Below are 24,952 nucleotides of genomic sequence, written 5' to 3'. Positions count from 1 at the left end.
CTGAGGAGTTTACTAAAATATGTATCTGATGACTTGTTTGGAATAAATTTGAAGAATAAATGGACAACACCCAAACTAATTGTTTTAAAATAATATATTCAAAACAAGTCAAACATATGTACAAATATTCTTTACACTATAGAACGTCACAGTTGTATCTAAAACTAAAGAATTCTCTTTTCTTGTCAAAAGTCTAATCAGGCTGATTCAGCTACTATAGAATCGAAATGGAAATATGTTTTGTGTGTGTTCCTTTTATCAGTCCCCCGCTGGTACAGCGGTAAATCTACGGATTTACAACGCTAAAATTAGGGGGTCCAATTCCCTTCGGTAGATTTAGCAGATAACCTGATGTGGCTTCTATAAAAAAAACAACACACACACTCACATACTTTTGTCAATGATTAATTTACTTATGTTGCCTAATTAGTTATCACATTCGTAGTTCTAGCTGTACATTAGTGCCTTCTTTTTGTCAAAATCCACATAGATAGGTTAATTTATTTTTTAACACCTTTTAACAAGACAAATTATTTACCTTATCTCTCTCTCTCTCTCTCGGGAGTTTAGTAATCATATGTACCCTGGAGGGACAGGTGCGCTTTGACCTCTTCTCCTCTGTGAAACTCATTTTAAAAGGTTGCCCGTTACAGCTAATCACTCACATGCATGTTAACTTCACGTTTTATAACAATTTTTCACCACTTTGCTTTACTAGACTTAATGCTGGCTTGGTCGGCTACAGGGGCGTAGATTCTGGGGGGATTGGTTGGATACATCCCCCCTTCATTTTAGGTGGGGGTATGGTGCATACAATCATTCCCCCCTACAGTTTGGTCTGTTGAATTGTTTTATTGCATCACAGGTCTACAAATTATGTGTTTGTTCTTGTGATTCTCGTGTTCTTACCAATCGAATTACATAATTAGGCCTAGATGTAGGCTTTTTCAGTAGCCGAAATGTATATCTTTAATATAGGCGTGCTTCTAAGCTTTTCGATCTAAGTGGCCCGGCATGGCCTAGCGCGTAAGGCGTGCGACTCGTAATCCGAGGGTCGCGGGTTCGTGCCCGCGTCGCGCTAAACATGCTCGCCCTCCCAGCCGTGGGGGTGTATAATGTGACGGTCAATCCCACTATTCGTTGGTAAAGAGTAGCCCAAGAGTTGGCGGTGGGTGGTGATGACTAGCTGCCTTCCCTCTAGTCTTACACTGCTAAATTAGGGACGGCTAGCACAGATAGCCCTCGAGTAGCTTTGTGCGAAATTTCCAAACAAACAAACTAAGCGATAGTTCGTATCAGTCAGTAGGCCTAAGTATACATGCAAGGCTTGCAAGCACTATCACGAAATCTACCTACGTCTTGTACGTAGTGTAAGATTAAATAAAATTTTCATCACAACAGATTGAACAGAGCATGAAATTCGAAAATAACTCCTGTTATCTAGATCTGTCAGGCCATTTGTAACTTGTAGCTGCATCAATCTTATGTGTATATTGTGCGGTTTTCCTACGCCATTTGCTCTTATGCATGTCTAGCCTGTTTTATCGTCGAACGCCTTACTCTCCTTAGCTGCCGTACACTACCATAGGGTACGTTTAGTGTACAGTTAACAACAGGTTCGGGCTGCTGGGATCCAGACGCGCCCTACATCACCCCCTTTCGCTCCCTTTAGTTTGAGCCTCGATTTTATAACAGGGCTCATTAGACCTGTGTTTGTGGCCCTCATTAATACATGAAATTTCAGATTATCACCGCCCTCTAATAAAGTGCTGGTGCTTTATGGTAAAAGAACAATATATTCTCTTATCATAGATAGTAAAAATATTGTATTTTCTTGTATAATTAGAATACAAAAGGAGCGATTTCAACGGTCTGAAGCCTCTACTCGAATTGTATTACTAGTTTTTGTTTAGGTATTTTTATTTAATAGGCGTGCTTATAGGCATTATATCACAACATGTTTGCCTTTTGATGAGCTTTGACAGGAATATAATATATTTGTGATTGTTTAAGTATTTTTCGAGAAACTTACAATTACTTGGGTTGTAACTAATACACATTATTGTCCCAGCGATGTCCAGGCGGTGAGTCGGCTCGGTAGTCACTGTGAGGTTCGCGCGTTCGACTTAAATACATTGTACAGTTCAGTCCTACTTCCATTCTGTTCTATCTTCGTTCGTTGTAAGTTGGAGTTTTTCAATAAAGACTGTATTTTAGCCTGTTGAGTCATCTGAGAAACAAATTCCAATTATTACAAGCAAGCGTCTGAAACTTTCCGATATTAGACAGTTCTGCAAGCCAGTTACTAGTACTACAAGTGACAATGCAGATGCAGATAATCCAACAACCTCAAGCAAAGGAATAGAAACTTGCCATACAGAGGAAATACCATGTTCATCAGAGGACGAGTCTGAAAATGCTTGTGCAACTATTGCACATCATGAACCACCAGATAGTTGTGAAACAAGTTTGTGCAGCAATGAAAAATCTGACACTCCACAGATACAGTGTGGAAAGCCATATCATCCAGACGCTAATACCACGACAGAAAGCAAAATCTCAAAATATCAACTTCCAGGACAAGTGGTTTGATGAGTTCCCATGGCTGCACTTCGACAATCAGACTCAAAAAGTCATATGCTTTCATTGTGCCAAGGCGGAAAATAGAGGCCTTTTAACAGGGAAATTGGAGAGGCCAGTAGAGTCATATTCACCGGCTTTTGCAACTGGAAAGAGGCAAAACAGAAATTCAACAAACACCAATCCTCCTCTCAGCACAGATTCGCTATATCTCCAAAAGATTCACTTGATGTAACTCCAGTGACTGTCCAGCTACATGATAGAAAAAAGAAGCAGCAGGAAGAATGCAAAAGAAGTCTAGCCAAAATATTTAGAAGTTTACATTTCTTACTGCGTCAAGGTTTAGCATTACGTGGACATACTGATACGGAGGGGAATTTCCTGCAGTTAATGAAGCTCCTGGAAGAGGAAGATCCTGAGTTGACGGCCTACTTGTCAAAGAAAATCACATTCACATCCTCCCAGGCTCAGAATAAAATAATAGAGATGATCAGCCATCAAACAATGAGGAACATGGCACACGAAGTGCAGCAAAGTAAAATCTTTGCATTAATGGTTGATGGCACTCAAGATGTCACAGGTGCCGAACAGGAAGCAATATGTGTACGATACGTAGATGAGAACCTTGACGTCCATGAGACATTTCTTGGTTTGTACAGTGTTTCCAATACAACTGGTGAAACAATATCCTCGACTGTACTTGATGTACTGACCAGACTCAATTTATCACCGTCAGGTTTAAGAGCACAAACTTATGAACGGGGCCGCTAACATGAATGGTGCGTACAGTGGATGCCAGGCAAAAATAAAAGAGAAGCAACCGTCAGCTTTATTTTTTCACTGCGGAGCACACAAGGCTAATTTAATAATGCAACATGCAGTCGAAGCTTGTAAATGTGTTCGAGATTCTATTCAGTGGGTACATGAACTTAGTGTCTTCCTTCAGAGGTCAGGCAAATACAAGATAATCTTTGAAAATATTGTATCGTCAGACAGCCACAATGGTCCAGTTAAATACATCCGCCCACTGTGTCCAACACGCTTATTGTACCCCCTATCTGCAATTACATGATCAATACAGTGACATTGTTGATTCTTTGTCTGAATTAGCAAATGAAAAATCAGATGTAGCAGTGAAAGCACGAGGTCTGCTGGACAGATTTGACAAAGGAAAGACAGTTTTAGGATTGTTGATGATTCAGCATCCATTAGCTGCATTAGAGGAACTAAACCGTGCATTCCAAGCAAAATCAGCAACCGTATCTGGCATGATTGAAACATCTGCAATGACAGTTGAGCAATTGCGGGTATTGCGAACAGGGGAAAATTACAAGAAAATATTTGATGAAACTGAGAGAAAGGTAACTTCCCTAGATTTGGTTCCTATTGAACTGCCACGCATTCGCAAACCCCCCAGAAGGATCACAGGTGATGGCTCAGCACACCATTCTGCAACAGCTAGAGATTACTACAGAAGCTAATATTCTGAATTTGTGGACACAGTCATAGAACATCTGACCTCTAGATTCAATGCAGACAACAATGACTTGAGGTAATATCTGTCACTTGAAAACATGATCACATCTGGCAAGATTGACAACTCGGTTATAAACTTCTATCCAGAAATCTCTGCACAACGGCTCGAGTTCCAGTTGCCCATGTTCATAGGAACAACAAAAGTAGTACCTCTGGAAGGTGCAAAGGATGCTTACTGTAAAATGCATGAAACAAGCCAGCAGATGTTTAGTAAAGTGTTTCTTCTCATGAAAATTTTGCTTGTATGTCCAGTATCCAGCTGCGAATGTGAACGCAGCTTTTCTGCATTAAGACGGTTGAAGACGTGGTTAAGGTCAACTATATCTCAGTGCCGCCTCAACCATGTGGCAGTTTGTCACACTCACAAAGATGAGGTCGACAAGATAAATATAGAAGAGCTTATGAAAGAATTCATAAACAGATCACAAAGGAGGTCTACGTTTGGGAACATATAGACTAGAGGACTAAATGAATCTTACTTCAATGAAAAGTGTGAATAATTATGTGCTACATTGTATTGATGTGTAATTTTTAAGAGTTCACAAAAACATTTTAATTATTTTTATCAAACAACATGAACAGTTTTTCAGTAGATATAAACTTATCAAGGGTAATTACTAATTTTATTAATATTTGAAAACGTAATTCATGCAATGAAGTTATTAGTAACCTTGTCAAGTATAATGGCCATCTTTTATACTGTGCAGTGTGCAGGAATAAATTCATGTGGCAGTTAATTTGTGATACATTTGTCTTTGTTCTATTAACATTTTGAAAACTGTTCACTACACTTCACTTATACAAACCTACATGGAAACCTTGAAGTAACGTGGCAACAAGATTACTCTGTGACTGCATGTTTACAGCTTTCAGGTTCATGTAATCAGAGATTACCAATTTGCAAATTGAACAGTCCACATAAGTTGTTGCAAAAATCATCCCCCCCCCATCGGGTGTAAAAAATCTACGCCCCTGGTCGGCTACATTTATATTTTTTCACCGAGGTCTCGAATTCTTTTCTAAGTTATGTGAGTTGCACTGTAAGGTAACAATATTCACTTAAGGTAACGAGAAGAATACCTAAGATTCGAGTAATGTGACACCAGCAATTTTAGTAAAGCTTAGACAAAAGTGTAGTTGAAAACATAGCGTATGATTGGTACAGAGTTCCAAAACGAAATTTGTCGTAACTAACAATTTAAAACAATCCATCTTCAACACTCCTGTCGTTGAAAGTAAACAATCACTAGATATTAAATCACAAATAAAGGAGATAATAACTAGGCCCGGCATGGCCAAGCGTGTTAAGGCGTGCGACTTGTAATCTGAGGGTCGCGGGTTCGCATCCCGTTCGCGCCAAACATGCTCGCCCTCCCAGCCGTGGGGACGTTATAATGTGATGGTCAATCCCACTTTTCGTTGGTAAAAGAGTAGCCCAAGAGTTGGCGGTGGGTGGTGATGACTAGCTGCCTTCCCTCTAGTCTTACACTGCTAGATTAGGGACGGCTAGCACAGATAGCCCTCGAGTAGCTTTGTGCGAAATTCCAAAACAAACAAACAAAAAGATAATAACTATTAGATTAAAATATTTGTATCACCAGCATTTTCATTAAATACTTCTTTAACTAACTCGTCTTTATAACTAATTTACCAATGTCTAGATTTCAGTCTAAATTTATCGACCACGTGTTGCACCTTGTACTAACAACTACATTAAACAATGAAAATATTGCCAACATCAATAGGTATATAAAGTGTATGTTCTCCCTCTTGAAAAATATTATAACATAAATTCCAGAGCATTCAATGTTATTGTCGTTATGTACCCATATATCAGAAGTATGAAATGATTATGTGTTACATTTTCTTACATTTAATAATATGTGTAAGTTAAATGTTTAGTTCTTTAAAATGGTTGCTAAGTAAACAATAGCTTGATAAACAAGTAAATAATTGTTAGTTTTGAAGTTTGGAAACGAGGGCTTTCTGCACTAGCCGTCCATAAATTAGTATTGTAAGTCTAGAGGGATTGTTTGTTTTGGAATTTCGCACAAAGCTACTTGAGGGCTATCTGTGCTAGCCGTCCATAATTTAGCAGTGTAAGACTAGAGGGAAGGCAGCTAGTCATCACCACCCACCGCCAACTCTTGGGCTACTCTTTTACCAACGAAAAGTGGGATTGACCATCACATTATAACGTCCCCACGGCTGGGAGGGCGAGCATGTTTGGCGCGACGCGGGCGCGCACCCGCGACCCTCGGATTACGAGTCGCACGTCTTACGCGCTTGGCCATGTCGGGCCAGTCTAGAAGGAAGGCAACTAGATAGTCGTCACCATTCACCGCCAACTCTTCAGCTACTATTTTACCAATGAATAATTGGATTGACCATACATTATAGCCTCCCCACAGCTGAAAGGGCAAGCATGTTTGGTGCGACCGGGATTCTAACCTGTGATCCTCAGATTACATGTCGAATGACTTAACCCACCTGGCCACGTAAATAATTGTTAAAACGGGGGTCATTTCTATGAAAGACGGGTAACAGGCTTATTTTTTCTATTAAAACTTGAGCTAAATAAACTAAAGCCGTGTTTGTGAATTAAAGTGAAATACAATATTTTTCATTTATCATTTTGAAAATTCATACAAACCACACAAAGACTATTCACTCTAATCGTCTTTAAATATGAGCTGAATGACTAGAGAAGAGGCATCTAAACAACCATCGCCAATTTAACTGTTACTCTTTACAATATACACGTTTCCAAAGCGGTGAGCGGAATTTTGCGGCAAATGGATGCTAATAATGAATTATTGAATCCACATCGTGGCACATTAACCACTAGAAAACAGCTCAATATAAAATTAAGTAAGCGAATATGAATATAAACTTGTAATTACAGCAAAGTACCCGCTTAAAGCAACACTAAAAAACAAAGTTATAATATGTATAACTAATAAAAATATACTTTTCTCACGTTATTACTTTTAAAATTTTAATGCATTATTTCAGATTTAAATGGATTAGGGAACTTGTAGCATATTGATAGCCCCTTACGAAAATGTGATGGTGAAATACTAAGCTACTAAATTTACTTCTTGGAGATATAAGTCGTGATTTTATTTATGCACCATTGCAGTTAGTGGTATTTTCGGTTGTGATTATAATTTTTAGGACATTGTTGGCGCTTTGTTATAAAATTAACATTATAAATGTCCAGTTTAAAAATATTTTATTTCGTAATTTTATATATACCAATATACTTTATATTTGTTTTTCTCATGCTTCCTCTCTTACAGAAATATAATCTTAATGTCGAAATCAAGTCGGTTTTGTTTGTTTTTTTACTTCCGTTTTAGTTCTTGGTATTCCTCACAGAGGTAGGCACTAGTACTATTACAGAGGTGAAGTGTTGTAGGAAGATTTTCAGTAAGATCTGTTTGGCAGTATTGGAAGAAAGTAAGTGAAAAATTCTTAAATCAGCTGACGAGTGCTCAGTTAATATACAATATGCGTTACTTTCGAAGAACAATAATTGTATCTTATCACTTTTTAATCAAGTTTTGAAACGTTTTAAGCTATCACGTTTTTTGTGTGTTTGTGTTACGCTTCTGTACTTTTACTCAGGTCTTAAGGCTATAAAGTAAAGTATAAACTACTTATTATTGTTACGTTAATATGAACAGTTTTTGGTATCTTCGTATATAATTCATAACATTTTATGTCAAGTGCTTAAAAATTAACGGTTAAATATTGAAAAAATAAATTATAAAAGACTGAAATGTAGACTGGAACTTGGCTGTATGTTTCTCCTTTCTAGACTGTGAACTAAATTCAACAAGTACAATGTACATATTAATTTTAGTGTAAAGTTAGTTAATTTCAGAAACCTTTTCATTTTTGTTTGTTATGCACAAATGGATATCTGTGATCTGCCTACCACTGCTATCAAAACCCAGTTTCTAGCAGTGTAAGTCATGCAGACACGTTACTGGGGGTATTTCAGAAACCATTGTTTTCATGTGTTTGTATACCAACATCTTTGTTTAACTCTGTTCTAATTTATATGCCTACATGAAAGTTTGAATTTATTCACTGAAAAATTCACCTCATTTCCTTGATTTTATAACCTGCCCTAAAAATGTTTTCAATGGAAGTTTTGACCATAATTTTTTTTTCAATATTTTTCAATATTCAATCTAATGTAGTATAAAATATTTTAATGTAAACCTTATTTTGAGGTAGAAAGTATTTGGTTGTAAGTTTAACTAAACAACCCAACCGTACATAAATGATAATTACCTAGATGGAGAGGTATTTTATTTCTCCTATGTAGCTTTATATGGAAATACTTGTTATTGCATTAATAAAACAAAATAAATAAAAAAAATTTGCATTATGTTTTTGAATGTATAGCTTCTCTTGTGTGATTTGAAGTTGATTTTGATTATAAATGATACTTTTTAGAAGTTGTAGCTCACATTTTGTTCTGTTTTTTTACATTTATTGTGTATGATATTGTTGCAAGATGAGTACTATGCATGATATAACTATACATGTAAAGCTTCTTGTAGTGTACTAATAACACTAGTATAATTAAAATTGATGTGTTCGATGTATGTAGTTTCTGGTGCTTTTTCATTTATATATAATCAGCATACTTCTCTCCTTTGTGGGTATATTATTATCCCTTGTAACTATTGGAATATATATACATAATGTGTGAGGGAGAAACTACATTAGAATAGTTAAATTACACTAAATGTCAATTCTTCAAACTTATTTCTAAACTATTCTGGTACAGGCCATACTTGTACCTATGTGTAACTCAACAAGACCTTGTATCTGTGGTATTAACAACTATATAATCTGACAAACTTGCTGCTTTTTGTTCTCTTTACTTTGAATTTTAATGACCTCTAGAAGAGAATAAAAATCCAATAAGGTCCACCTTTTGAAAATACTCAGGTTATATGTTTTTTACTCATTCTTATCAAGACTTCTTGAACCTACATTTTTTTTCTAACATCATGAATGACCTTTAGAAGTGGATGAATGATGTCAGTGTATCTTACTTTAACTTCTTTATAATAATGATATATTAATATTAACTTATGATAAGAACAAACTATTACAACTTAAGATCAAACCTAGACTTCATGGTACAAGGTGTGAAAAGAGTGAAAATAACAAGAGGTGAAGAGTAGTGCAAACTATGAAATTGGTTCTTTAAAGATCAAGTAATTTTAGATAGCTGAAACGGTTAAAAGAAATAATAAGACAAGTTATTATATGAAATATACCTGTTTTGACATTTCATTAATGTCTTCAAAGCAAATGACATATTTTTCATCCCTGTTGATGCCAGAGTGAAGACTAAAGGTATTTCAAGTGATTTCTTATTTGCTTATTTGGTAAGAGAAAATAGTTTTGTCTTTCTTTTTCCTAAATTGAACATAAAGCTTTTTAATTTACATAAGTTTACATTTTTGAAAATGGGACTAATTCTTTTTCATATGACTCTTCAATGAAAATTTTGTTAGCATTATTAAAACATTAATTTTTTAGTATAAATATATAATCTAATGTACTTCAGTGTTAGGTATCACTTTTTGATTATGCCACACTGTGTGTAATTTATTATTAAAGTATTCAATAGGCAGGTTTCTTTTCCAAATATCCATTGTATATGTATATAGTGAAACTAAATTAAGTTTGGCCTTTAGTATTTGTTTGAAGGTGAGTAGCATGCCTTTGTTTATTTTATCAATGTGTATGTCAGTGTAATTCATGTACATCTCTATCATGCTGCCTGTCTTCAGACTTCTACATTTAATTATAGGTGAGTTTAATTACTGTACATGAGAATTTGAAATTGTTGAATCTATCTTTTGACATGTTGTTAAACATTTACATCTTCGCTTTGATTTATTGTAAATAATTAACATATAGTGAATTTTAATAAATGAAAAAGGGAAATAACTTGGTACATTTTTCACCTTGCTATAGCAGTTGTTTTCTATAACACAGTATGTACAAAAAATTAAAAAATAAACTCACCTTTAAACACACCTTTTATTTTTTAGGAAATCATCATTAGTTCTCCTTTTGTGCCACCATCATCTCATTCCATAAGTTAACTACCCTATTAGGGAAGGTAAACGGTCTTCACTGTAGCTTAGCTTGTCTTTTCGAGATATTAAAGTTGTTTCTTCTCTTTGAACAAAGGTCACATTCTGTGGTCATCAGGATAGACCACAATGAAATATTGGGTCTTTATGATGTCAGTCTCCTGTAATACCTGAACTTCAGTAAGATTACCTCTCTTAATTATTTATCAGTTTTATTTGTTTTCCAGAATCATCCTATTAGTCCTCCTCTTAAATCCTCTCAAGTAAGTCAGTATTCTTTTTTAAGTAGAGACAATCTATAGTATTTCAAGTATGGCATCACCAGCAATTTGTATATAAATTTGTTGCTTTGTCGTATAGTCATTATTACATAGCATAATGTTTAGAGACAACAAGGGATCTATTGGTCCATCTAGATTGTTTCATCCTCTTAAACTAAGCTTATACTATCATAAGATAAATAAGTAAAAAAACTCGAAATCCAGCCCTTATCGTTCATGTTGCTACCAAGCTTTCTTTTTAACTGAGTTAAATTTACTCCTTCCACAATATCTGAAGGTAACCTGTTTCAAAGGTCAACCACCCTTCTACCCTGCCAAAATTTATATTTGTCTCCTAGTCCTACTGTTCTCCCCATTTAGGATAAAAAAAGAAAGAGACACTGCATCCTCACCATTAATTTCCTTAACATTTATTTATTTTAACACCTCAGTCATATCCCCTTTAACATATCTTTTTCAAGAGAAAATTTCAGAGATCTTGACCCCTCCTTGTATAACAACCCCTCTATCCCAAGCATCATTTTGGTAGTTCTCTGAACTTTCTCAAACAATTCAGTGTTCCTCCTAAGGTAAAAAGCTCAAGACTGAACACAATATTTCAAATGTAATGTAACCAGTGACCTATACAATGAAATTATAACCTATTTAGAATTGTATTCAGTATGTGTAGAAACAGTTTAAACTCCTATTTGCCCTACCACTAGCAACAGCATACTGCTTTGATGACTTATGAGACTGATTAACTTCTACACTAGGATCCATTTCTTTCATAACGCTGTTAAGATTACTTAATAGTAAAACAAAAAACAAACATGATAATAGGAATCATTCATTAATTTTTTTCGGAATCATCAAAATTCCATTGTCAATAATCTAGAGGCTCGTAACAAAAAAGATTTTTAACTACAACAGAAATATGATACACGTAAGAAATAAACAGTTTGAACGTACAACTTCTAAGAAGAGAAAAAGAAAGAATGTACCTCAAAATAAGTAGTGAAAATGTTTAACTCAGGTGAAGAATGTGTATTATTTAAGGACAGAAGAAGAGTTTTTGTGTAATAATGTGTCTTATATTAGGTGTTCAGTATCATGCTTCATCATTGAGAGAATTTTAAAGTTGGAGAGGGAAATCAGATGTCCTGTTTCAGGATTGTGCTGATAGTGGAGTGTGGAGGGTTTGTAACCTTTTTCCTAGTTTTTATAAACATGTTCTTACTTTAAGGTGGCATTTGGTTTCATCAGTATAGAGGATCTTAGAGTCATTGTATATGTAGGTGAGATGTGAACAGTGGGTAGTCAGCTTTGTCTCCCAAGGTGTGTAAGGGAAGTTTGAATTTGATGAGTATCTTAAGTGGTTTGACAAACAAATTGGTGAAGAATGAGAAAGTCACAGGTTAAAGGCCATATCATCATGTTTGTTGACTTGAAATCAAAGTTTTATTGAACTATTTTAAGTTTGGAATCAAATTGTAGATTATAATTCAAACTTTAATATTATATATGATTCAATTTCTTAATTTAATACTAAATGAACATACCAAAATATAGAATTTAGTGAGTCATGTGGTGTGTTGAATGCAGCACTGCTTAAAATTAGATGTTTATAATGTCAAGGTACAAAGTCTGTTGTTTCATTTAAACAAGGAACTCAAATTACCAATATTAATAAGTTGTAATATAAAATAAGAACCTCATATCTTTTTATTTTCCTCAGTTTTCGCTTATGTACAAAACCAAACACAGTAGCCCATTTCACCTCTTTCTGTTTTTGGAAATGGTCCCTTATATACACTTAATTCAATGTATGGCATATGAATAAATAATTCACAGCTTAAAATGTCCCCCTAGTGGTTTTCTCAGCCATTTTAATCTGATCTGTGAAAAGACTACCACATTCTTTTGAACCAAGTTTTCAAGAAGGTAGGTTGCATCTTTAATCATCTTGAAGTTTCAATTTTTTAAACATAAATACATCTTAGTGACTAAGCTTAATAAATTAATGTAATTCTATGGTATCACTATAGTTACTTATGATTTTTGGGTTATATAACTAAACACACACACACACAAAACCTTAAAACAAATTTTGTTTGATATCCTCCACTTGTGAAGTTTTAAAAGGCTTAGCAACCTGTGTCCAGGAACAACCAAGTTCAAAGGTCATAACTGGAAGAGATAATTGTTTGCTTTACTTCTTTATTTATTGTTCTGTATTTTAAAAAAAAATAAGTTTAACTTATTTCTAAATATTAATAAGCTATATACGTATATAATAATTGAAATGTGGCTATATATTACAAAATACTAGTCCAATAAACCCAGCCAAGACAAGAAGACTAAAGGCCAGTTATATAAGATATGTAATAAGAGTGCACATGCACTGCATCAGTGAAAGTTATGTAATGTTAGCTAGGCATGACAGGAAGATCAATGTAATAAATAATATATAAATATATAGCATCATGAGACTTGTGCTATGTAGACTAAACATTTGTTTTTTCATGTTTTTAGTATGTTGTCATTCTGGCACAGAAAAGGATAATTTATATTTATTTCGTTTTTTTATGATGAAACGAAGTTCATCAGTTTACAGACCTCACATAATTAGAATATAGAAAATAACAAAATATAATGTCTTACTGAAAACAAACATTTGAAATGTATTTAAGAGGTTTTAGAGATTATACAAATAATATTTGAGGTTTTAGGGATAAAGAATAGTATGTTAATCCTGACATGAAATCACCTTGCACTCAGATAAGTAACTAAACAGATTCAATAAAATACAAACAAATGTGTAGACCAACTTGTGTATATTATACTGAGCTCATTGCGAAAGGGTTAATCCAGTTTGACTGAACTCTGTTTATAACAGTCCTCTTCTTTGTTCTGTCAAATTAGATTACTTATCTTGCATGCCTATAGCAATAATTTACAAACTTTATATGTGGCCCACTTGTTAAATGCTATCTAAAAATCTACATGCATGAAATCTGCATTCTTCTCCCATTTAAACAAGTAGTAATGTTTTCAAAAAATGTAAAAATATTCCTAAGGCATAAATTTCTCATAGTGAAACCGTGTTGACAATCCAATAACATTCTAAACTTTGTTAATTTACTTTACAAAACATCTTTTATTAGACTTTCCAAAATTTATTTCTAACCTGGTCATTCCATTAATGATGTTACTTTTATCAGCATTGAAACAGGACTCAAAACTAAATAAAGCTGATAGAGAGATAAAAGAAACTTGTTGGATCACAATTTTAAATGCAGTACAAGCTTGGTAAATCAGTGATCTCCAGTCATTTGTTTTCTCCGTCAGGAAAATATTTTTTTTCTTGTTTTTTCATGCAGTGTGACTCCTAATTTGCTAAAAATTACAATTTATATAAGGTAACTTTCTATATCCATTTGTAGCTATTAATTAGTTTAACATTTCTTTTTCAGTCTCCAGGCATCATCTTTTATTTTACTTAAATACTTAAGTATAGTTTTAGATACACATTTAACCAGTTCTAAAGTAGCATACCTCACACTTCTTTAGTTAATGCTCTTGCCAGCTACATTGTACCAAAAATGAGACATAACAGTACATGAAAGATGCATTAAATATTTTTTTGGAAAACTTGATGTCACTAAACTCCCTTTATGTATCATTCATTCAATTACTCCACCATTGCTTGTTTGCCCCTGAAGATGAAAGGTCCACCTTTTAGAAAGTGCTCAAGTTATAAGGTTTTTATTTTGTATAAACACTTCTTCAACCAATGTTTTTCTGACATCATGAATGTATCTAAGTGTACATTCAAAATAACATATGTTTAATATATAGTACTTATTTGTCTGTGTACTGGTGGTTAGATAGCAAATCAGTTCACCTTTTTGTCTTCATTGAGGTTGATGAATATAAATTATAAACCACAGAAATATATAGTCTAATAATGACATCATCAATGTTAACTCTTGGTCAAAGCAAGTTTCCAACAAAATCAGAACAAAAAACCAAACCAGTGATATACATAGCTAGCTGAATATTCTAATATTATGTTATTACTTATGTAGCTCAATTTAAAGCGATCAATAATGCTAATATCAATGAAAAAAAGTTCATTGTGCTTAGTTGTCTGTACATGTTTTACATTATGATCAAATAGATATTTTTGATAGAGCTCAATGCTAAGAATAATTTTGTCCTAAGAAGTTTTTAGAAAGAATAACCATAAGAAAAGTCTAGCAACAAATGTTTAAGTACATATCTTTTTCTAATCTTCATGAAGGTAACAAGTTTTGCCCACCATGACTCCAGGAATAAGTAACTATGAAACCACACAAGAAGGGCCTGGATTTGTTGGCATTCAGTTTTGTCAGGAATGGTATGTCAGAAAATAAATTCTATGAGAATTACTATTGTGTCAGGAATGCTGAATGGGAAAAAACAATTTTTTTTTAAATTTCCATATACTTCATCCATCACAGAGTATGTGACTTTTTTAGAGAAATTAAACAAATGATGACAGAGGATATCTTTTAAGACAAAATACACTGAGGATGATTTTTGTAGAAGAAATAGTAAATAATAGGTTATTCTGTAAGATATTTTCTGATAAGAATCTGTCAGTTGTGTTTATTGTGTGATGGCTGATTTGTGGGAATGGTTTTTAACACTCTTGTTTCACATTAATCTTTGATTGCTTAAGTTTATCTGTTAGCTGACTTGATCATGTACGAAATTTATTGGCTAGTTCACTTGTTCATGTACAACATTTGTAGTGTTTCAGTTAGGTTTATTGGCTAGTTCACTTTCTATAAACCATATTTATTTCTTAATTTTTATATTTATATACCACATTTATAGTATTTTACAATTTGGTTTATTATCAGTCAGTCTGGTCCATAGCAAAAGGATATCATTTATTTATATACCTTCATTGTCTTGTATCTTATATTGAGAATCCTAGTTTAAATAGCATGAAACATAAAACTTAAGTACTTTATAGTTTTGCTTTAAACATTCATATAGATTAAGTGTTTTTAATTTTTATGTTGTGAGATTTCAATATTTTGAGACACTGTTTTGAAAAAGTATTCATTTCATTTTAAAATTTAAGTTTTTAAATGTTAATAAGTGTATAATGTAAGTTTGCTGTATTTTGTTTTGAAGTAGCTCATTGTCCCCTTTATACAGCTTTGTATATTACTTAGAGTAACTCATTCTTCATTACATGAAGTTTTTTATCGCAATGATTCATTGTTTCTGTGTAAAGTTTGTATTGTGTATTTTTACTGTGCTGTTCACTCTACAAATTTTGTATTATAATTTTTCTTAAAGTAGCTTTTTAAAATTATTTAATCTAATTATATAAGGGCAGGAAAAATTTGTGATCTATGCTTGTCTTCCTAGATTTCCTCTATCTGCAATATAGGTGTCATGGAGTATGTAACCAGAAGCTTTAAAATACCATTGTAGAATAATTTTATTTTGCCATTTTACACTTCAATAGATATGACTTAATTTATGAAAAGTTTATCAGGATTATATAAGCCATGCCATTAACTTCTCTTCAGTAAAAAAGGGAATGACCAGTCTATGTCAACGTGTTCAGTATTATCTCATAGTTTTTATAGTTTATACATTTTTTTTCTCATCCACTTTTTTCAGTTCTGTTTATGAGTTCACTGACTCATGAAAGGTGTTTCACTGTTAGACTGCTCAAATTTTTTTGATGTGTTTGTTGTATGTTTAAAGTACATTTACTACAGTTTCTGCATGAACTAAACTTTTTCTCTGAGGTATAAACAAGTTAATAAATTGGAAAACAAATATTACAAACTTTTTACTTTGAAGTTATCTTTTATGAACATCTTGTCAGTATTTTGTATTTGTGTTTTGTACACCTCTTCTCACTTAATGTTTGATTTTATATACATTTTATTCATTATAACCTTTTAGTTAAAATATATGGTTACTACAAAAAAGCTTCACTGTTACTTTATGAATTTTTCTTTCCTTACAAACAAATTAGTCCAAGCTAGATACATAAATACCTGGCTCTTGAAGCACTGATGCTACAGTACATAATGTTTTAATGGTTATGTTTTCCCATGTAGTAACAACATGTTGTATCCAAAGGAAGATAAAGAAAACAAAGTTCTCCTTTATGCAGTAAGTTTTGCTTTGTAATTTTTAGACTGTTTTAAACAGAAAAAAACAAAATTCTTACTTTGCATACCTGCATCCATTTTCAAAAACTAATTTCAATTGATCAAACCAAAATGTTCCGAGAAATATTTAATTTTGGTTACTGTGTTAATTATTTGTGAAATGTAAAAGAGTTGTCTTGGAAATATGTAATAAAAAATTTCTCTTAATGTGTAGTGAGATCTGCTTTTTTATAGAACAAAATTTTGCAATACTAAAAAATCCACAAATTTTGTTAATTGAACATTTTATTGATTTTGAGTTCTTTTGTTGTAAAGTTATATTGTAGTATGCTATCACATGTATTGAATAATCATTATTTTGTCTTTGAATAAAAACATTAACTATAATTATAATTTTGTGTAATTTTAGTGTCGGAACTGTGACTACCAGCAAGTGGCTGATAATAACTGCATATACGTGAATAAAATTACTCATGAAGTTGAGTGAGTAAAATATAATCATTTTTATTTGTGATTTAATGAGCTAATACTGTGAAAAGGCAGTTCACATTTTCATGTATATCTATAGAAATGTATTTTAGTGAAGTTTGTATAAGAATCCCATTTCTCTTCCATCCTAATATTTATGGAGTCAAGTAGTCATACTAGGTCTTATCCATCTTAGTTGAATATGAAATATGTTATATCTATAAAATCTTCTGAGGTTGATTGTATCATCAAAAGTATTTAAAAAATCATGTTCCTTGCATGAAAACTGAAACAGATAATAGAGTATAATCTTGCTTTTTGAATTAATTTTATTTTAAAATTAATCTTTTAATGGATGTTCAAAGAAAGCTTCTAGTTCTAATAGTTTGATTTCTAGTAATTTTTTAAGCTAGTTATTGAAAACATAACAGAATAATTCATAGCAACATTTGATGGTTTTATTTAGTGAACTGACCCAGATTGTATCTGATGTAATTCATGATCCCACCTTGCCAAGAACAGAAGACCATCCTTGTCCTCGTTGTGGTCATAGAGAAGGTGTGTTCTTTCAGGCTCAGTCACGACGAGCAGAGGTAAGTAGATTGCTGTGTCAGATTTCATAGATTAATACTTCTTATGTTATAAATGTACAAAAATATGTTCTTTGAGGTTTAGACCTAGATAAGCTGGATTGAGTATGACTTGTTGATAAGGATGTGAAACTGGACCTAAGTATTCATGATTTGGTCATGGGAGAATTATAAGAGCGACAGCCAAATTTCACTACTGTTGAAATATTGTAAAACTTCGCATTGGTGCAATTTAATTTAACACGAGAAACTGAGTTTCAATACCTGTAGTGGACAGAGCACAGATAGCCATCCCATTGTGTCGTTTTGCTTATATCCAAACAAACAAAGCTGTTTAATTGCTGTTTTTTAACCTAGATTTTCATTTGAAAATTAGAGAATGGCTGTCACAAATATTTTTTTCTGTACATTTATGTGAATATACATGAACAAAATAAAAACAAATGATGATAAATTTATTACTTTCATTGTTTTAGCAATCTCATCTCACCAATTGGTAAATAATCTTTCTATCCCTTGATGGTGGATTGTTGCACATTCTAGCAGTATTCTGTCTTCTACTCCTTTGATGATGACTCCTGGTACACATCCCAAAACTCTTTTATGTGGTGAGGGGACCTTCCAAAAAAGATTTATTTTAGTTTACCTCCTCTGGGATCTAAACATCCACCCACATGTTTGCTGTGTGAGGCAACCTGTGAAGGGGAGAAGAGGATTCTGGAGGTTGAAGGGTCCAACCTGAACACATCACTTTAGCCTTGAAATCCTGTAAATGGGCAGCCTTTGGATGGCCCCTTCAGGGTCAGTCGACTGGTCCACTTGTACCAGTATTGGTGTTCTCGACAGGTGCATCTGATGCTGGTGTTTGGGTATAGTGCTCACGAAACCCTGACATTGCTGCAGTGTCCTTATTTGGCATTGTAGTATGTCCCCTTTTGGTGAGTGATGTTAGTGTGCACTAAAGCATTCTTTCTTTATTTTGGATCCCCCAAATAAAAACTTCAATAAAATAATGAAAAAACAGACCATAGGTAAATGACCACATCTTGAAGGTTCTGAGCAGCAATCTTCAACATCCGCAACACCTGTATCTCATTTTTTTATATTACATTATCTTTTAGACAATCCTTTAGGAAATATGTCTCCCTTTTTTATTCAGGAGGGACTAGAAGGACTTGCTGGCTATCCAAAGCCAGTGGAAAAAGCTTTGCTTTGGTGACATATTCGTGGAAGCATCTGCATCTAAACATAGTGAACTTCTCTTACATTCAAAAGTGATTGGGGATATTCCCATGCACCCTCGATGTGGATTCCTGTATGTGGTGAGGGGACCACCCACAGAAGGTTATGTTCTTACAGTTTACCTCCTCTGGGATCTAAACATCCACCTGTGTGTTTGCTGTACATGGTAACCCATGAAGGGGAAGAGAGAATCCTAGTGGTTGAGAGATCCAACACACCACTTTGGCCTTGAATTCCTGTAAATGGGTGGTCTTGGGATGGCCTCCCAGGATCAATCAGCTAGTCCATTTGGGCCAGGGTCAACTGAGTACCAACCAGCATAGGATGTCTACAACGGGTGTTGTGGACATTCTGTCTGGCATTGGTCTGACATGTGGTCTGCTCACAAAACCCTGGCATGACTGCAGTGCCCTTAAGGCACTGTAGTGCATCCCCTTGTAGGGCTTCATGGTGGGTGGGGTCAGTGGGCACCGAAAAATTTTCTTTTATCATGGACACTCTTAAAACAAAAAATAACACAACTTGAAACCATCGAGAAAAACCCGACTACTGGAAAACGACCACGCATTAATGAATTTGTACAGCCTAACTCACCACTTGAATCTGTCTCGCAATTCTTTATTTTGCATTCCTTAAGTGACAAACCTCTAGGGCAGATGTCTTCCATTTTTTATTCAGAAGGGCTTGCTGGCTCCCCCAAATCAGTAAAAAAGCTACATTTGGGAGACATCTTAGTGGAAACATCTTCATAACAACATTCCAAACTCCTTCTGACATCAAAGGCCTTGGGGGACATACCCATTAAGGTTACTCCTCATTCCACTTTGAATACTTCCAGAGGAATCATTGTTGAAAGAGATTTAAGGACTGTCCCAGAATCAGAGATCCTTGCAGGTCTCACCAGCCAAGGTGTCACCTTCAGTACTCTGAATCTTCACTCAAAAAGATGGAATTTTGGAACAAACAAATGTTCTAATACTAACATTTACAGTACCATGTCCTTCCACCACAATAAAAGCAGGATATAAGCGACCTTATATTCCAAATCCTATACGATGTTTCCATTATCAATGATTTGGTCATTCAAAACAATCTTGCCATTGTTCCTTGACCTGTGCCTGTTGTGGTGGTAAAGACCATCATGCCACTGAATGTCAACTCGAACACATTGTATAAACTGTAATGGTACGCATCCTTCTTATTTTACTTCTTGCCCTAAATGGGTAGAAGAAAAAGAAGTACAAAGTCTCAAGACAGTTAACAATCTCACTTACACAGTGGCTCGAAAATTATTATTACCTATTCCATCTAGAACTTATGCTGCTGTAACCCATTCTACTGCTACAGAAGGAGTCCAAACAGACCTTACCCTATCCCATACACAATCTTCACCAGCAAATCTTAATGAAACACTTTCCAAAATCAACACAGTTCACAAATCAATGTCTCCTTTCACCTTTGTCTTGACCACACCTTCCAGTCATTGCCAAACTTCGCCTTTCTCAAGTCAAGATGTTTCCATGGGATCTACCTCTCTTGATACCCCAAAAATTAAACAAACCACTCGTCCATGCCCTCAATCATTAGTACGTGTACCAATAAATTCAGACCCGACCATTTGAGCTAGAGCAGGATCCATAGAGGGCAATAGACCCACATCCAATAAATAAAAAAAACGCAGTCATAAGCAGAAGGACTCTTTACCGTCTTCTCCTCTGAAATAATTGCACATGGCCACACTAATCCAGTGGAGCTGTCGAGGTTTCCAATCAAATGTTATAAACAGAAGTACTCTCTACCGTCTTCTCCTCTGAAATAATAACACATGGCCACACTAATCCAATGGAACTGTCGAGGTTTCCATTCAAATGTGACTAACATCAAAAATCTGATTGACTTTTATCATCCCATATGTCTTTCTTTGCAGGAAATATTTCTACAGCCTACAAGTTCAGTTACTATCTGACACTATTCATTATACCAAAATGACAGGCTATGTGTAGGACTGGGACATGGGGGAGTTGCATTGTTGGTTGATCAGCATGTGTCCACACGATCCCTGGCATTGACCACACTTTTGGAGGCTGTAGCCATCCGTGTCTCCTTAGGTTGTACCATCACTATTTGCTCTCCATACCTTACACCTGAAACACATTATAATCAATCAGACCTCGATACCCTTATTGAGCAACTGCCAACCCCTTTTATAATCTTGGGAGATTTCAGTGGGCATAATCCCCTATGGGGTGGCTCTTGTATTGATATGAGAGGGGGTGCCATAGAGCATATGCTCCTGAACTATAACCTGGCTCTATTCAATACTAACACATATTTTCATGCACCCAGTCAGTCATTTACAGCTATAGATCTTTCTGTCTGTTCCCCTTTGCTACCCCCTCGATGTGGATTCCTGTACGTGGTGAGGAGACCTCCCAGGGAAGGTTCTGTTCTTTCTGGTTATCTCCTCTGGGTTCTAAACATCCACCCACATGTTTGTTGTGCGGAGTGACCCATAAAGGGGAGGAGAGGATCCTGGTGTTTGAGGGGTCCAACCCTAACACATCACTTTGGCCTTGAATTCCTGTAGACAGGTAGCCTTTGGATCAATCGGCTGGTCCACTTCGGCTAGAGTCAACCAAGTACCAGTGTTGGAAGTTCTTGCATGACATTGTAGTGCATCCCCTCGTAGGGCTCCATGGTGGGTGAGGTCAGTGGGTACTGAAATTTTCCTTTTTTCTTATGGATCCTCCTACAAAAAATTTAAATAAAATAGTGAAAAAACAGTCATCAGGTAAACGACCACGTCTTGAAGACTGATCAGCAATCTTCAACATCTGTAACACATGTATCTCATTTTCTTATATTACATTCTCTTTCAGAAAAACCTTTATGGCAAATGTCTGCCTTTTTTTATTCAGAAGGGACTAGAGGGACTTGCTGGCTCTTCAAAGTCAGTAAAGAAGCTTCAATCTGGAGATACATTGGTTGAAACATCCACACCATAACACAGTGAACTCCTCTTGAATTCAAAGGCACTTGGGGATTTACCCATTGAGGTTACCCCTCATGCTACCTTGAATTCATCACGAGGAGTTATTGTTGAGAGGGATTTGAAGAACATCCCCGAGTCAGAGATTCTCACTGGTTTCTCCATTCAAGGAGTTTCTGCAGTAAAGCGCATCTACACTCGCAAAGATGGAGTTACACTGCCGATATATATCCTCGTTTTGACATTTACATCACTACATGCATCTGCCACCATCAAGGCAAGTTATCTAAATTGCAGGGTACGGCCGTACATTCCAAACCCACTCCGATGTTTCCAATGTCAGAGGTTCAGCCACTCAAAGACATCATGTCGTGGTTCCTTGACATACGCTCATTGTGGTGGCAAGGACTACGATGCCTATGAGTGTGACACGGACCCACATTGTGTCAACTGCAATGGTTCTCACCCTTCTTACTTTTGTTCTTGCCCAAAATGGTTGGAGGAAAAAGAGATGCAGCATTTGAAAATGACTCATAACATTAGCTATCCTGAGGCTCGGACATATGCTGCTGCACTTCGTTTCACAACTACAGTGGGAGTGCAGACTGATCTCTGTGCCTCCAAGAGAATCGTTCTCAAAACAAATGAAAAGTCTTTTGACTTCCATGGTTAAAAAGGTTGATGAATCAACTTCTACACCCATTTCTGTTCCTCCCATACATTCCAACAAACCCCAAGATCCACATCCTTTGGTTTCAAATACAGGCATTTCTTCAGATTCATTTTTTTCTCCCAACCCAAGATGCAAAACAATCATTCATTTGCATCCTCAGTCACTGGAATCCCCTTCCAACAACAAAGACGTGCCCAGTCGACCCAGGGCAGGATCCATGGAGGTCGTTTGACCTCCTTCGAATAAGGACAGTAAGGAAAAAAAACGTGGCCATACACAGAAGGGTTCTCTAGCCACTTTGCCTACGCATGATTAAAAATGGCCACCTTGATACAATGGAACTGCCAAGGTTTATGTTCTAATCTGGATGACATCAAAACACTGATTGCTTCCTACCATCCTGTATGGTATCTTAATCTGAAGATGACCTAGGAAGGTTAAAATGTTTTACTTTTCTTATCAATAAAAGTGTTAATACTCATACCAGCCATTCTGAGATACATATTTTTATAATCTTTAGCTGTACCTGTGCTCTAGTAGTTTCACTTTTAGTTATATTTAACCTAGTACATTCTTCTTCCATACAGGATGAGATGAGGCTCTACTATGTTTGTACCAGTCCAAACTGTACGCATCGCTGGACAGAATAGGTTTCTATTTACTAAACTCTGTTTCTGTATAGTATTTAGTTTTTACTTTATTTTAGGAATGTGTTTACTTATGAAGTTTTCTCCATCTATTTTAACAATATTTGTATATCGGTTTCTTTAAAAAAAAAGTTTCATAAATAATTTTTTTGTGATTTTGTTTTTGTTCACCAAATTGTAACTTAATTATTATGACTATCACATATATACAATATCACAGATGAAAATGAGGGGGACAGTTGCCTCTCATCTGGTAATTCTGCTTATGGTCTATTAGACAGATTCCGATTTCAGAATGCTATTGGTGAAACAGTTTGTTCCTCTTGTATTTACTAGTTAGAATTTTCTTATGTTCTGGGGATTATGTGTAAGCCTAATCAGAAAATAAAGTAGTTCTGCCATATTTCACTGTGTTGTATTTAATAGTTAAAATCCATAGGAAGCTTCTCAGGTGGAAATTGTGAGATTTGATATAGTGAGGAAGTAATTGTCCAATGGGCAGCAAGAGGTCTGAAGCATCTTATTTGTGAAGTGTGATTCTATTAATGTCATGTGGATGTAGATGATAATTCATAAAAATTGAATATTTTATTACTCAACTGGTGTTGTGTCAAGTCCTTTGCTAAGATGTCCACACCTGTAATATTGTTCTTCAGTTTTCAGGTTTCTTGTTTTGTGTGGTTATTAATGATTGTCTCATAATTTTATTTTGAGAGAAAATGTTGTTAATTTTAAGATAGTAAATGAAATATTGTGAAAAACAAGAAATAATTTTAAACACTTTGCTTTTAACATATTGATCTCCAACACCAGAAATAACAGCTATTGAATATGTAATCAACAACAGACCATTAGGAACAAGTTATTTTATCAGTTTCTAGTTCAGAGGAATTATGATAAGTAAATAACCTTAACAACTCCCCTCAATAACTTGGTGCAGAAGAAGTATGATGATCACTGTCAAATGATGCTTATTTCATATTACATGCTTGAAAAGATGAAATTAAGATAAAAATCAAACACGTCTAAAATAAAAAATTACAAAATGATAAAGCATAATAAGAATAGCCTAAAAAGAAAAAATTAACAAAAATGCATCTTGTATGACCTTGGTGCTATAGAAATAATGTGCCTTGCAAGATTATGACCCTTCATGATGCATCAGTACTTGAGAAATAGTGGTTATGTACATTATAAGGTTACATTCATTTGTGTTATGTATCAGTAACATAAAGATAATAAGGTACATTATAATGATATAACTATTATGATTGTCAGTACCACAGAGATAACTGATGTATATGGCTCTAAACAGGGATTAAATTGGGGTGGAATAGTTTGTAATGGTTCCACCTCCTGAAGATTCAAGTCATTAGCATTCCTAGTCTTCTCATGTAATTATTCATAGTGAATTGGAAAAGGGAGTTCCACTTCTTTCAAAATTCCAATTTATTCCCTGGTTTTAATCTCTGAATGACACATCAGTACCACAGAGATGGTAATGATGTACATTGTAGTTATACATAGTGTTACCAGAAGTCCAAGTAAAACTGGAATCATCATAACTTTAAGTTGTTGTTTTTTTTCTCTGTACCTCAGTGTGAGGTTTATATGTACATTTTTTTATGATACATGGCTTTTT

The 24,952-nt window shown here is 34.7% G+C and overlaps 1 protein-coding gene across 3 annotated transcripts; it reads left to right on the top strand.

The window, feature by feature from the left end:
• Nucleotides 1-7,461: 7,461 nt before the first annotated feature.
• On the top strand, nt 7,462-23,713 carry Polr2I (RNA polymerase II subunit RpII15). Of its 3 annotated transcripts, XM_076494740.1 has the most exons (7): nt 7,513-7,578; nt 10,348-10,430; nt 14,817-14,912; nt 16,648-16,702; nt 17,111-17,184; nt 17,636-17,762; nt 23,251-23,713. In XM_076494740.1, exons 3-7 carry the CDS (start codon nt 14,836-14,838, stop codon nt 23,311-23,313), a joined length of 396 nt encoding a protein of 131 aa, XP_076350855.1. In that variant the 5' UTR covers nt 7,513-7,578; nt 10,348-10,430; nt 14,817-14,835; the 3' UTR covers nt 23,314-23,713. The 3 variants fall into 3 exon arrangements, with proteins under 3 accessions (XP_076350854.1, XP_076350855.1, XP_076350856.1); XM_076494739.1 differs by lacking the exon at nt 10,348-10,430 and having other exon boundaries at nt 7,462-7,578; XM_076494741.1 differs by lacking the exons at nt 7,513-7,578; nt 10,348-10,430 and adding an exon at nt 9,511-9,533.
• Nucleotides 23,714-24,952: the final 1,239 nt, after the last annotated feature.

Source organism: Tachypleus tridentatus, chromosome 3, assembly GCF_004210375.1.
Source record: "Tachypleus tridentatus isolate NWPU-2018 chromosome 3, ASM421037v1, whole genome shotgun sequence".
NCBI lineage: Eukaryota > Metazoa > Arthropoda > Merostomata > Xiphosura > Limulidae > Tachypleus > Tachypleus tridentatus.
Note: the sequence above shows the minus strand (reverse complement) of the source record. Positions and strands in the feature narration are given on the sequence as shown.